This window comes from Macaca fascicularis, chromosome 7 (assembly GCF_037993035.2).
Source record: "Macaca fascicularis isolate 582-1 chromosome 7, T2T-MFA8v1.1".
NCBI classification, from domain to species: Eukaryota; Metazoa; Chordata; class Mammalia; order Primates; family Cercopithecidae; genus Macaca; species Macaca fascicularis.
The window spans coordinates 10,341,514-10,355,085 of NC_088381.1; the positions used below are offsets into that span (position 1 = coordinate 10,341,514).

Here is a 13,572-nt window from a genome sequence, read left to right on the forward strand (position 1 = left end):
TATATATGCACCCAAAACAGGAGCACCCAGATTCATAAAACAAGTTCTTAGAGACCTACAAAGAGACTTAGATTCCCAAACAATAATAGTGGGAGACTTTAATACCCCACCAACTATATTAGACAGATCATTGAGAGAGAAAATTAACAATGATATTCAGGACCTGAACTCAGTTCTGAATGAAGTGGACCTGATAGATATTTACAGAACTCTCCACCCCAAAACAACAGAATAAACATTCTTCTCATCACTCACAGAACTTACTCTAAAACTGATTACATAATCAGAAGTAAAACACTCCTCAGCAAATACAAAAGAACTGAAATAATAACAGTCTCTCAGACCACAGTGCAATCAAATTAAAACTCAAGATTAAGAAATTCAGTCACAACCACACAACTACATGGAAACTGAACAACCTACTCCTGAATGACTCTTAGGCAAATAATGAAATTAAGACAGAAATCAAGAAGTTCTTTGAAACTGAAACAAAGGGACAAAGTACAAGAATTTCTGGGATGCAGCTAAAGCTTTGTTAAGAGGGAAATTTATAGCACTAAATGCTCATATTGAAAAGCTAGTGGGAGTGTAAATTAGTTCAACCATTGTGGAATACTGTGTGGCAATTCCTCAAAGACCTAGAGGCAGACAAACCATTTGACCTAGTAATCTCATTACTGGGTATATACCCAAGGGAATATAACTCATTCTATTATAAAGATACATGCACGTGTATGTTCATTGCAGCTCTATCCACAATAGCAAAGACATGGAATCAACCTAAATGCCCATCAACATTAGACTGGATAAAAAAATGTGGTACGTATACACCATGGAATACTATGCAGCCATAAAAAGGAATGAGATTATGTCCTCTGCAGGGACATAGATGGAGTTGAAAGCTGTTATCCTCAGCAAACTAACACAGGAACAAAAACTAAACACCGCATGTTCTCACTTATAAGTAAGAGCTGAATGATGAGAGAACACATGGACACATCCAGGGAAACCACATACACTGGAGCCTGTGGGGATGGGGGTGGGAGGAGGGAGAACATCAAGAAGAATAGGTAATAGATGTTGGGCTTAATACCTAGATAATGGGATGAACTGTACAGCAAACCACCTGGCACACGTTTACCTATGTAACAAACCTGCACCTCCTGCACATGTATCCCTGGACTTAAGATAAATGTTGGGAAAAAAAGGAACAAATGGTTGCTTGAAAACAATTTTAAAACATCTTAAAAATAAATAAGCCAGGTACAGTGGCTCACGCCTGTAATCCCAGCACTTTGGGAGGCTGAGGCAGGCAGATCACCTGAAGTCAGGAGTTCGAGACCAGCCTGACCAACATGGAGAAACCCTGTCTCTACTAAAAATACAAAATTAGCCGGGCGTGGTGTCACATGCCTGTAATCCCAGCTACTCAGGAGGCTGAGGCAGGAGAATCACTTGAACCTGGGAAGTGTAGATTGTGGTGAGCCAAGGTCACGCCATTGCACTCCAGCCTGGGCGAAAAGAGTGAAACTCTATCTCAAAAAAAAAAAAAAGGTAAATAAATGAGGCCAGGCCCAGTAGCTCACACCTGTAATCTCAGCATTTTGGAGGCCGAGGTGAGTGGATCACTTGGGGCCAGGAGTTTGAGACCAGCCTGGCCAACATGATTAAACCCCATTATTACTAAAAATACAAAAAATTATAATTATCTTGGTGTGGTGATGTGCACCTATAGTCCCAGCTACTCAGGAGGCTGAGGCAGGAGAATCTCCTGAACCTGTGAGGAACAGGTTACAGTGAGCCGGGATCGTGCCACTGCACTCCAGCCTGGGCAACAGAGTGAAACACTGTCTCAAAAAAATAAATACAGGCCAGGCGCGGTGGCTCATGCCTCTAATCCCAGTACTTTGGGAGGCTGAGGTGGGCGGTTCACGAGGTCAAGAGATCAAGACCATCCTGGCTAACTTGGTGAAACCCCATCTCTACTAAAAATACAAAAAATAAGCCAGGCATGGTGGCGGGTGCCTGTAGTCCCAGCTACTCGGGAGGCTGAGGCAGGAGAATGGTGTGAACCCGGGAGGCGGAGCTTGCAGTGAGCCGAGATCGTGCCACTGCACTCCAGCCTGGGTGACACAGTGAGACTCCATCTCAAGAAAATAAATAAATAAATAAATATAAATAAATAAATTGTGGAAATGCAAGCCCCATCCTTCTACAATTTAACGAGATTATCCAGGTAATTTGTATGCATACTACATTTTGAGACACACTGATTATAAAATCCTGGTGACCTCAGGTGATCTGCCCACCTCAGCCTCCCAAAGTGCTGAGATTACATGTGTGAGCCACCACACCCAGCCTAAGCAGGTATTGTTATACGTGTTTAACAGATGAGAAAGCCAAGAATTCAAAATATGTTGAGGGCTGTTTTCACTACACTAACTCCAAGGCAACTAATAACTGCCATTTCCCTAATTAAGAATAGAGGAAAGTTGACAGCTAAAATTAATACCGTTTCCAATGTTTTCTACTGTGAGCCTATAAGAGCCTGAAAGCATTTTAAAGGATAAACCATTAATTCCAGTCTCTTAATTCCATATATGGAAAAACTGGGGCCCAGAGAGAATACATGGCTTGTCTCAAATCACAAGATTTTAGCGAAATTAGAACTCCTACTCCATACTCCTAGTTCATTGTGTTTACTAAAATGCATTTCCCAAATGTGATTCATGGATTCCACAGGATATTAGCAGACATTCCTCTGAGAAAGGTTAGGTAAGCTAAGCCACCTCTGTGTTAAGCCAAATTAAGAATGTTCTCTACTGCAGAACCTCCCAGCTTTCACTAGGCTAATGTGTCTTCTGAATCTCTAAGCGCTCTACATACTACATTCTCAATCTATCAGATCATGAAACCTTTTCAATCAAGCATTTGAAGTAGTCCTAGACTTTGAGCAGACTCTGAGGAAGACTGGGTTAGCCTTGGCTCTCCTCAAGGTTGTTCTGCTTGAATAACTAGGAGCAGTTTGTTATGCCCCTAGAGGCAGAGCTCCAACTAAAAAAACTAAAGAGGAAGGGCCAGGTGTGGTATAATCCCAGCATTTTGGAAGGTCAAGGCAGGCAGATCACTTGAGGCCAGGAGTTCAAGGCCAGCCTGAGCAACACGGAGAGACCCTATCTCAAAGCAAAATGAAACCAGAAAAAAATTAGCTGGGGATTGTGGCACACACCTGTAGTCCCAGTCACTCAGGAGACTAAGGCAGGAGGATCCCTTGAGCCCAAGAGATTGAGGTTGCAATGAACTATGATCACACCACTGCAATCCAGCGTTAGCACCATGAAGCATCTAAAAGAGCCAGTTTGTGGTCATGAAAATATTGCCTTATTAATGAAAATATTGCCTCATTATTTTACCCTGTCCCTTAATAACCATGCCTCAGGCTCATTCCCACCAGGAGAAGAGTCTTTTTTTTTTTCAGATGGAGTCTTGCTCTGTTGCCAGGCTGGATTGCAGTGGTATGATCGCGACTCACTGCAACCTCTGCTTCCCAGGTTCAAGCGATTCTCCTGCCTCAGCATCCCGAGCAGCTGGAACTATAGGCACATGCCACCATGCCCAGCTAATTTTTTTTTTTTTTTGTAGTAGAGACGGGGTTTCACCATGTTGGCCAGGATGGTCTTGATCTCTTGACCTCGTGATCCACCCACCTCAGCCTCCCAAAGTGCTGGGATTACAGGTGTGAGCCACCACGCCCGGCCGGAATAGTCATTTTGATGCTCTTGTTGCTGGATTGCTACTTTGTAGTGAACATTCCCCTGTGTCAGTCACTGGTTAAATACAAAATGGATTATCTCATTTAATACTTAAAACAATCCTATGAGGTAAGGACTCTTTTTATCCCCACCTCAAAGTTTAAAATCTGAGACTCAGGTTAAGTCATGTGTCCAAAGTCACACAGCAAGTTGGAGCCATATGTTGTGGCCCACACCTGTAGTCCCAGCTACATGGGAGGCTGAGGCAGGAGGATAGCTTGAGGCCAGGGGTTCCAGCTTCAGTGAGCTATGATGGTGACACTGTTCTCCAGCCTGAGTGATAGAGCAAGACCTTGTTTCTAATTAATTAATTAATGTCATAGAGTAAGTAATGGAACTAGGTTTTTAATCTGAAGCTGACCAATGCCAAATTGTTATATGATGGTGAGGTGATGTTACCACTGTAAATTACTTTCTTTTCCCTTTTAGCAAAGAGCCTATTCCATTTATCAGAGAGAGAGAGAGATTTATTTTTATTTTAAAGGATTGGGTGACATGATCGTAGGGGCTAGCAAGTCTGAAATCTGTAGGCAAGTTGGAAAATCCAACAGGAATTGATGGGCTGTCTTGAGTTCTAAGGCAGTTTGGTGACAGAATTCCTTGCTCTTTTCATTCGGCACCGTCTTCCCTTAAGGCCTTCAAATGATCGGATGAGGCCTACCCGCATTATGGTGGGTAATCTTCTTTACTTAAATTCCACTGATTTCAGTATTGATCATAACTGTGAAGGTATTTTCAACCTTCACAGCAATATCTAGACTGGTGTTTGACAAAATAACTGGGTACTGTAGCCTAGCCAAGTGGACACATAAAATTAACCATCACACGATTGATAAATAAAAAATTATAGGAGGTCATTGTTTCGGACTAAGCTCTTGAACTAGGCTCGAACAACCCAGAATAAAAATCAAAATGGAGCCACCCAGGCAAACCTAAACTAAGTTGTTATTTGACCTGAGAAATCAGCAGAGAGAGAGAGAGAGCCAATTTCCCAAACAGGCCACTGCAAATCTTCAATCAGCATGATAAGGAAGTTCTCTCTGCTTTAATTCTAATACACACACACACACACACACACACACACACACACACACGTAGCCTGAAGTAACCTGATATTAACTAACCAGTTATTTTCTGTTGTTCTGTCTGGAAGTAACTCATACACTCCTTGTTCTTTGCTTCTGCTTTCTTCAGGCCTTCTCTGCCTATAAAGCCAAATTCTTCTGGTCAGCTCATCAGAACATTTATTTCACAAAATGAAGAATTGCCTGATTCTGGAATCACAAATAAGACCAACTGAGATCTTTACATTTGTTTCAATTTTGTTTTTTGACACAATATAATATACAAAGTCATAGAAATGTAGGTATGTTAGTTTCTATAGTCCAATTTCCTTTTTTTCTTAATTTTTTTTTTTTTGAAAAGGAGTCTCACTCTGTCGCCCAGGCTGGAGTGCAGTGGCAAGATCTTGGCTCACTGCAACCTCCACCTCCCAAGTTCAAGTGATTCTCCTGCCTCAGCCTCCCAAGTAGCTAAGATTACAGGCACACACCACCATGCCCAGCTAACTTTTGCATTTTTAGTAGAGACGGGGCTTCACCATGTTGGCCAGGCTGGTCTCGAATTCCTGACCTCAGGCGATCCACCTGCCTCGACCTCCCAAAGTGTTGGGATTACAGGCGTGAGCCACCGTGCCCGGCCTCCTTATTTTTTTTAATGAGTAAACAGAAGAAAAAGAAGTACCCAGGTTATACATGCGTCCAAAGGAGTACGTGCCCGTCCAAATTCCCAGAACCTTCCGTAAATTGCTTACCACCTGATAATAAAATTAAATGGAAAAATTAAATCCTTCCAAAACACTATGTATTCCTATTTTGAAGAATTGATTAGAGAAATTCAGCAAGCCGTCAGATCATTTTACTACTTCTCTCCAGACTAATGTTCCTCAACACCTGGATGTTGGGACTACCTTCAGAGTAGATGGGGAGTCTGCAAGTAGCTGACACAGCTCTTCCAGAAAACTGACTTTTCTCTCAGGTCCTCTCCTGCACCTCCTTCTCCTGCCAGCCTCTCCAGTTTCACCTTTCACTTCTCAGGTTTCTTTGGCTCCAGCTACCTTGTGTCTTTCCATTCCTCCTCTTTTGCCTCTGGGCTGACAAACAAGCTCCTCCCTTCCCTGTCTGAAACATTCTGGCACTACCATCCCCAGCCTCCACCCACCGTTTGTCCAGCTATTGGTGATTCATTCTTCAAGTCTGGTCCCTTAGGTCTCTTCCTCAGGAAGTGCTTCCCATGTCCACTCAACGAGGTTGGAGGTCCTTCACAGGTGTGCCTATGGCCTGCTGCACGCCTGCGATTTCTATCTGCTTATTTATCCACATTCCCAACTAGTGTCTTAAGAGCAGAGACACTGGCCTGTTCCGTGGTATCACCAGCATTAGAGTCTGTCCCATAGTAAACATTCAAATATGAGGGGGGCAGGAAAGGAAGGAAGAAAAGAAAGAATAAAGGAGAAAGGGACTTCCACAGGCCCTTTTTGGCACTGTGTGGCTTAGATCTGACCATTGGAAGACCATCTGTGAAGACATTTGCACAGAGAATTGTAGAGTGTAGAGTAACTTTGGTTTTTTCAGATGCCAGGGAATCTCTACCTAATGACCTGGCAACCTTAGAATTTGCTTTAACAGCTTGAAGAATGTTGACAACGCCAAGGTGTTAGAGGTAGAAGGTAGCAGATGGAGCATCAGGAATGGAGAGGGACCAAAAAGAGGGGCCTTCGTGGGTCAGTGAGACTGCATGTGTTCAGGAGGTGAAGAAGCAAGCAAGATTGGGAAGATGGGAGAAGCTGGTTTCCGGTGCAAGACAATATCATCAACTGGATTCCATGTTGAATTTGAGGTGTTACGAAAACACCCAAAATTACAGCTGGAAATATAAAGCAAAGCCAAGAAAACTGTAGCCCTTCACAAATTTGTCATCTTTATGTCAGTTACTGTTATCAAAAAAGTGTCAAGACTTTTGGTAGAGCAGAAATACCCCATTAAACAAAATTGCCCACATGGGGTATTTTAAGGGTCAACAAAAAGATTTTCACTGGGCACGGTGGCTCACGCCTATAATCCCAGAACTTTGGGAGGCTGAGGCGGGCAGATCACCTGAGGTCGGGAGTTCGAGACCAGCCTGGCCAACATGGTGAAACCTCATCTCTACTACAAAGTACAAAAATTAGCCGGGCATGGTGGCGGGCACCTGTAATCCCAGCTACTCAGGAGGCTGAGGCAGGAGAATTGCTTGAACCCGAGGGGTGGAGGTTGCAGTGAGCCAAGATGGCACCACTACACTTCAGCCTGGGCGACAAGAGCAAGACTCAGCCGGGCGTGGTGGTGGGCACCTGTAGTCCCAGCTACTCTGGAGGCTGAGGCAAGAGAATGGCGTGAACTCGGGAGGCAGAGCTTGCAGTGAGCCAAGATAGCGCCACTGTACTCTAGCCTGGGCAACAGAGCAAGACTCCGTCCCCCTCCGGAAAAAAAAAAAAAAAAGATTTTTTTTTCCTTTTACCGCCCATTATCATGTCAAGGTGGTATTTGTTATATATCATCAAATATACGTTGTATGCACATGTATCTCTAGAAGGAAAAATAAATGGTAGCAGTGATTACCTCTGAAAAGGGGGGCTTGCAAGCTTGGAGGTCAGAGGTGGGAGGGAGACCTAATTCCTGCCATTTATACTTTGGTACCCACTGAAATCTTTATCATGTACATAGATTTTTTTAATCTACAAAAGGAAAATTTCCTTTTAGTTTTAAAAGTTAAAATTTGTCAACAGAGGGCTAATTAAATATAGTACATCCATTAAGTGGAATAATGTACAATGAAAGTGATAGCTCTCGATGTACTGATACAAAAGCTGTCCGTGATAATTCATTTGTTAAGTTAAAAACAAAATTCAAATTGTAAATGGTAAAAGTATTAGTATATGCATAGGGGCAATTGTATTTAAATATTTATTTATTAGTATATGCATATGGGAAAATGCCAAAATATACACTAAACTGTTAGCATTGATTACCTCTGCAAGATGGAATTAGAAGAGACTTTTGCTTTCTAAGATTTACATTTTGACATTGTTCAAACTTTTATGAGGAATATATTACTCTACAATCAGAAAAAAGATAACCTAAAACAATTCTATGATATTGCAAATAGTCCAGGAACAGAGAGAAGGTCCTTATCTTCAGCAGCTGGGGCAAATGTCAAATCCCCTAGATGAAAACCAGGCATGCACTTGCAGTTTGTGCATTAGGGCAAAAAGAAGTGGTATAATATGGTCTTGGCTCACAACAGCACCTCAGTAATGTTTAATAATGGAGACTGGGACTATAGAATAGATACCACTTTTTCCCCAGTGCATGACAATTTAGGTATTTATCACCAGAATCTTAAAAAAAATAAGGTCTCTGCCCTTACGGCCACTGCAATCTAAGGTGATTTAACATCCCTGCTTTCCCCTCTTTACTGCTTCTCAACAATCCTTTTATTTTTCCTTTCCCTTCACCCTCCTCGTCTTCCCAGCCCTTTTTAAAATTGCCACAAGAGGGCAGCAGCCTCACGCAGAAGAAGGGCACTAGGCCATTAGCAGCAAAAGCTGCCATTAATGGCAGCAAAAGATGCCATTAAAAATGGGTGATCAAACTTTACCCAGCATCTTGCTCTGAATATGTGTGCAGCCACGTTTAATATTGTTAGAAACTATAAACAATGAATGGACAAGAAAGTCATGCTGCTGTGCGGAGCTCATGTGTTTCCCTCTCTTCCAGATGCTGGCCAACAAGAGCTGAAATCGAGAACAGCCTAGAACCTAAGACTATTCTAATATAAAAATTTTGCACCAGGATGGAAGGGGACTCTTACCACAATGCAACCACCGTCAATGGCACCCCAGTATATCACCAGCCTTTGGAACGCCACAGGTTGTGGGAAGTCATCAGCATTGCAGCAGTGACTGCTGTGGTAAGCCTGATCACTATTGTGGGCAATGTCTTGGTCATGATCTCCTTCAAAGTCAACAGCCAGCTCAAGACAGTTAACAACTATTACCTGCTCAGCTTAGCCTGTGCAGATCTCATCATTGGGATCTTCTCCATGAACCTCTACACCACCTACATCCTCATGGGACGCTGGGCTCTTGGGAGTCTGGCTTGTGACCTTTGGCTTGCACTGGACTACGTGGCCAGCAACGCTTCTGTCATGAACCTTCTGGTGATCAGTTTTGACCGTTACTTTTCCATCACAAGACCCTTGACGTATCGGGCCAAGCGTACTCCGAAAAGGGCTGGCGTCATGATTGGCTTGGCCTGGCTGATCTCCTTCATCCTCTGGGCCCCAGCAATCCTCTGCTGGCAGTACTTGGTTGGGAAGCGGACAGTTCCACTGGATGAGTGCCAGATCCAGTTTCTCTCAGAGCCCACCATCACTTTTGGCACTGCCATTGCTGCTTTCTACATCCCTGTTTCTGTCATGACCATCCTCTACTGTCGAATCTACCGGGAAACAGAGAAGCGAACCAAGGACCTGGCTGACCTCCAGGGTTCTGACTCTGTGACCGAAGCTGAGAAGAGAAAGCCAGCTCATAGGGCTCTGTTCAGATCTTGCTTGCGCTGTCCTCGACCCACCCTGGCCCAGAGGGAAAGGAACCAGACCTCCTGGTCATCCTCCCGCAGGAGCGCCTCCACCAGTGGGAAGCCATCCCAAGCCACTGACCCAAGCACCAACCAGGCCAAAGCTGAGCAGCTCACCACCTGTAGCAGTTACCCTTCCTCAGAGGATGAGGACAAGCCCGCCACTGACCCTGTCCTCCAAGTGGTCTACAAGAGTCGGGGTAAGGAAAGCCCAGGGGAAGAATTCAGTTCTGAAGACGCTGAGGAAACTTTTGTGAAAGCTCAAACTGAAAAACATGACTCTGACACCCCAAACTACTTTCTGTCTCCAGCAGCTGCTCATAGACCCAAGAGTCAGAAATGTGTGGCCTATAAGTTCCGATTGGTGGTAAAAGCTGACGGGACCCAGGAGAACAACAACGGCTGTCACAAGGTGAAAATCATGCCCTGCTCCTTCCCAGTGGCCAAGGAGCCTTCAACGAAAGGCCTCAATCCCAACCCCAGCCATCAAATGACCAAACGAAAGAGAATGGTCCTAGTCAAAGAGAGGAAAGCAGCCCAGACACTGAGTGCCATTCTCCTGGCCTTCATCATCACATGGACCCCGTATAACATCATGGTCCTGGTTTCTACCTTCTGTGACAAGTGTGTCCCAGTCACCCTGTGGCACTTGGGCTACTGGTTGTGCTATGTCAATAGCACTGTCAACCCCATCTGCTATGCCCTCTGCAACAGAACCTTCAGGAAGACCTTTAAGATGCTGCTTCTCTGCCGATGGAAAAAGAAAAAAGTGGAAGAGAAGTTGTACTGGCAGGGGAACAGCAAGCTACCCTGAAAAGTTAACGACTCCTCTCAAAAGAACAGTGACCACAGTCAACATCCTCTGAGGAAGAGCAAGCTGATTCTGGTTTGTATATTTTCAAAAAGAAAACATCTCATTTTGAGTCCTTGAAGATATTTGTAAAGGCTCAAGGTCTGTTGCCAAATGGAAGGGGTCACAGCTGCAGCAATTGCTGTCGTATTAAATGACTCTTGTCTATGACCAAGGCCATTTGATGCCACTGGAGTTTGCCAATGAAGTAAAGAGATAGGCTCATGGCCCTTCACAGGAGGAAGCACACTGGGTAACAGTGAACAGTGACTCAGGGAACTTTTGTCCCTTCTGTAGGAAATAGCAGAGACCAGGTGGAAACCTTTTCCTGTGGAAACCTGTCATAGAATTTTGTGCAGTATGTATGTGTCTATGAAGCTGTCTTGTGCCAGTGAGAACCGGGAGAATGTACATCAGTGTCACTTGTTAACAAGACTGGCTTCTAAGAATATGTATCGTCATAAACTGATCACTATCTATAATGCAGCTATTATGTGGTCTATACTGTGGTTTGTTTTCCTGTCCCTACATCTGAGTGAAGGTCTTGCTCTTCCCTTTCATATCCAATGCCAATTCCTCGTACTCACTGAACCCATGCTGATCTCCAGGGAACCATCCTTCCTCTCAGAATCCAGCGTCTGGAAGGACTGAAACCTGGTCATACCCAGTCCTTTAAAGGGGCCTCTATTCTGCTAATAAAGTCTCCATAGTCAGTTATTCTAGTTTTTGCCAGTGGAAATTTTTTCTTTTATCTAAAAAAATATATATTTTGCATTCTATTTTGTGCCCATTTGAAACCATTGATTTATGCTCTGTTCTTAGGAAGACTAATTGTGTAAGAGCCCTTCACTGGCTGAAGATTTTCTCCAGGCTATTGAATTAAGGTTCTTATATTGTTTTCAGAGATCTTGCTTTCTAATCTCTTCACAGGGCAAATCTGAGCAAAATGTGGAAAACAAATTTGCTTTTGAACTTCTTCCAGAGCCCTTTTGCAGCCTCCAGTTTCCCTTGTTCAGATCCCCAATTCACACCAAGACACAAGCAGGTCAACTGGCTGCCTCCAAGCAGGGGGTTGCGGGGTGGGGTGGGGGTGGAAAGACTTTCTTTTTTGATAGGTCCTTCAAATCAGGGCCTAAAAATGACTTCTTCATTCCTCTCCAAATTCAGTCAAAAATGAGAAGGCCAGAAAAGCACACTTGAGGGTGCGACGAAGCTGAAAATGATCTGAAAGCTTCATTTTTAAAAACAAAGTGTAGGTCATAGTAATGCATGAAAATAAAACAGTTAACATGCATGACAGCATGAGGATTATTAAAAACCACATTTAGGCCGGGCGCGGTGGCTCAAGCCTGTAATCCCAGCACTTTGGGAGGCCGAGATGGGCGGATCACGAGGTCAGGAGATCGAGACCATCCTGGCAAACACGGTGAAACCCCGTCTCTATTAAAATACAAAAAAACTAGCCGGGCGTGGTGGCGGGCGCCTGTAGTCCCAGCTACTTGGGAGGCTGAGGCCGGAGAATGGCGTGAACCCGGGAGGCGGAGCTTGCAGTGAGCTGAGATCCGGCCACTGCACTCCAGCCTGGGTGACAGAGCGAGACTCCGTCTCAAAAAAAAAAAAAAAAAACAACACACACATTTAATTGAAATCTCTGAGTGTGTATCAACAAACTGAATCAAAGGACCTTTGTGGACAAAAGTCCACAAAGAAGCAGTAGTGTGGTGCACAACAAGGATTTTAAAGATGAAGCACTCATGTCAGACATTATTTAACTTGTTGGTTACATCTGCAGCTGGATTTAAAAATCACCAGACTTCATGTGTCTTAGTGTAGGCCAGGTCCTTTTCAGTGTCATTTGCTATGAGGATGGAAAAATAGCTGGTTTAGTTGTCCTGGGAATTAGAAATGTACCTGAGTATGGGAGAGCTTCAGCCTACCACTGAAGAGGATAATCAGTCTCTCACAGGATGTCCCAGGGAGGCTTCAGGGTAGTAGAATCTCGGGCAGGATGGGACTGGTCCCCTATAAAGATTACGTTGACATGAAACATCTTGTAAGCAGTGCATCTGCTGAGACTTTGTAAAGGGCAGGTTGACACCTGCCAGGAATTGGGTGGGAATAGTAATTGGCTCAGTTCTCCAGCACAGAGGCTTTCAGGCCTCTGTGATGCCAACTGGGTGTGACTTCATGAGCAAACCTGCTCTACCAGCTCCAGATAAACAGTTGAGTCTTCGTTTAAGGCTTTGATTCCTGACAAAGATGAAAATCCCTTCATGAGAATAGGCTCTTAAGCCCATGTTGGGCATTCACCATTCGCAGTTGAGAGTGAAACAAGCTAATTTAAACAAAAGAACACAAATCGGGAAGGGATGCCACTGAGGGTACTCTTCACACGCTCTGCACTTGCTTAGGACTTGGCCCTTTTTGTTCATCTTTTGTGAAATTGATTAAGAAGTGTATTGCTGGGTGTGGTGGTTCACACCTGTAATCCCAGCCCTTTGGGAGGCTGAGGCAAGAGGACTGCTTCAGCCTAGGGGCTCAAGACCAGCCTGGCAACATAGGGAGACCCCGTCTCTATGAAAAAAATTTTTAAATACCTGGGCATTAGCAGGGCATGGTAGTATGTGCCTGTAGACCCAGCTACTTCAGAGGCTGAAGCAGGAGGATTGCAGGAGTTAGAGGTTGCAGTGCGCTACGATCACACCACTGCACTCCAGCTTGGGTGACAGAGCAAGACCCTGCCTTAAAAAAAAAAAAAAAGAAAAAAAAAGAGAGAGAGAGAGAGGTCGATGCTTCTTTCTTTATCATTGGCTTTGGAAAGCAGCCAGTTTTGCAGACTACCAATGCCTCTTGACATAGACAAAAAATATCCCAAACTACTAGGGACATCTAGACTTCTATAGAATAGGGGCTTTAGTGGGGTCCTCAGAATGAACAGACCCAATTGTAAACTACAGGGACCTGGTGGGTGGGTGGGAGGCGCATGGCCTGACTTGAGATCTTAGGCCTTCTATGCCCCCAGTCTTCAGTCTTTGTCTATAGTAAACTGTGTATGACTTTGGCTAGTTACCTACTGGATGCTGTTACTTTGCTATCATTGTAACTTGTTTCCCCGCAACTCTGAATTTGATGGCTTGTCAGGGAATCTGTTTTCCATTCAATTTTTGGTTAAACAACGCATTTTGTCAATATTCTCAGCCTTTGCTTTGCTCCTTTGGTGAATGTCCTCTGA

General features: G+C 44.1%; 1 protein-coding gene across 1 annotated transcript in view; it reads left to right on the forward strand.

Moving 5' to 3' along the window:
- The window catches only part of CHRM5 (cholinergic receptor muscarinic 5), a 97,474-nt gene extending 86,417 nt beyond the window's left edge, over positions 1 to 11,057 (forward strand). Inside the window, exon 2 of the mRNA XM_015452598.4 lies at positions 8,630 to 11,057. Within this exon, the coding sequence (XP_015308084.3) occupies positions 8,706 to 10,304 (1,599 nt within the window). The 5' untranslated portion in view covers positions 8,630 to 8,705 and the 3' untranslated portion in view covers positions 10,305 to 11,057. The remainder of the gene's footprint in view (positions 1 to 8,629) is intronic.
- Positions 11,058 to 13,572: the final 2,515 nt, after the last annotated feature.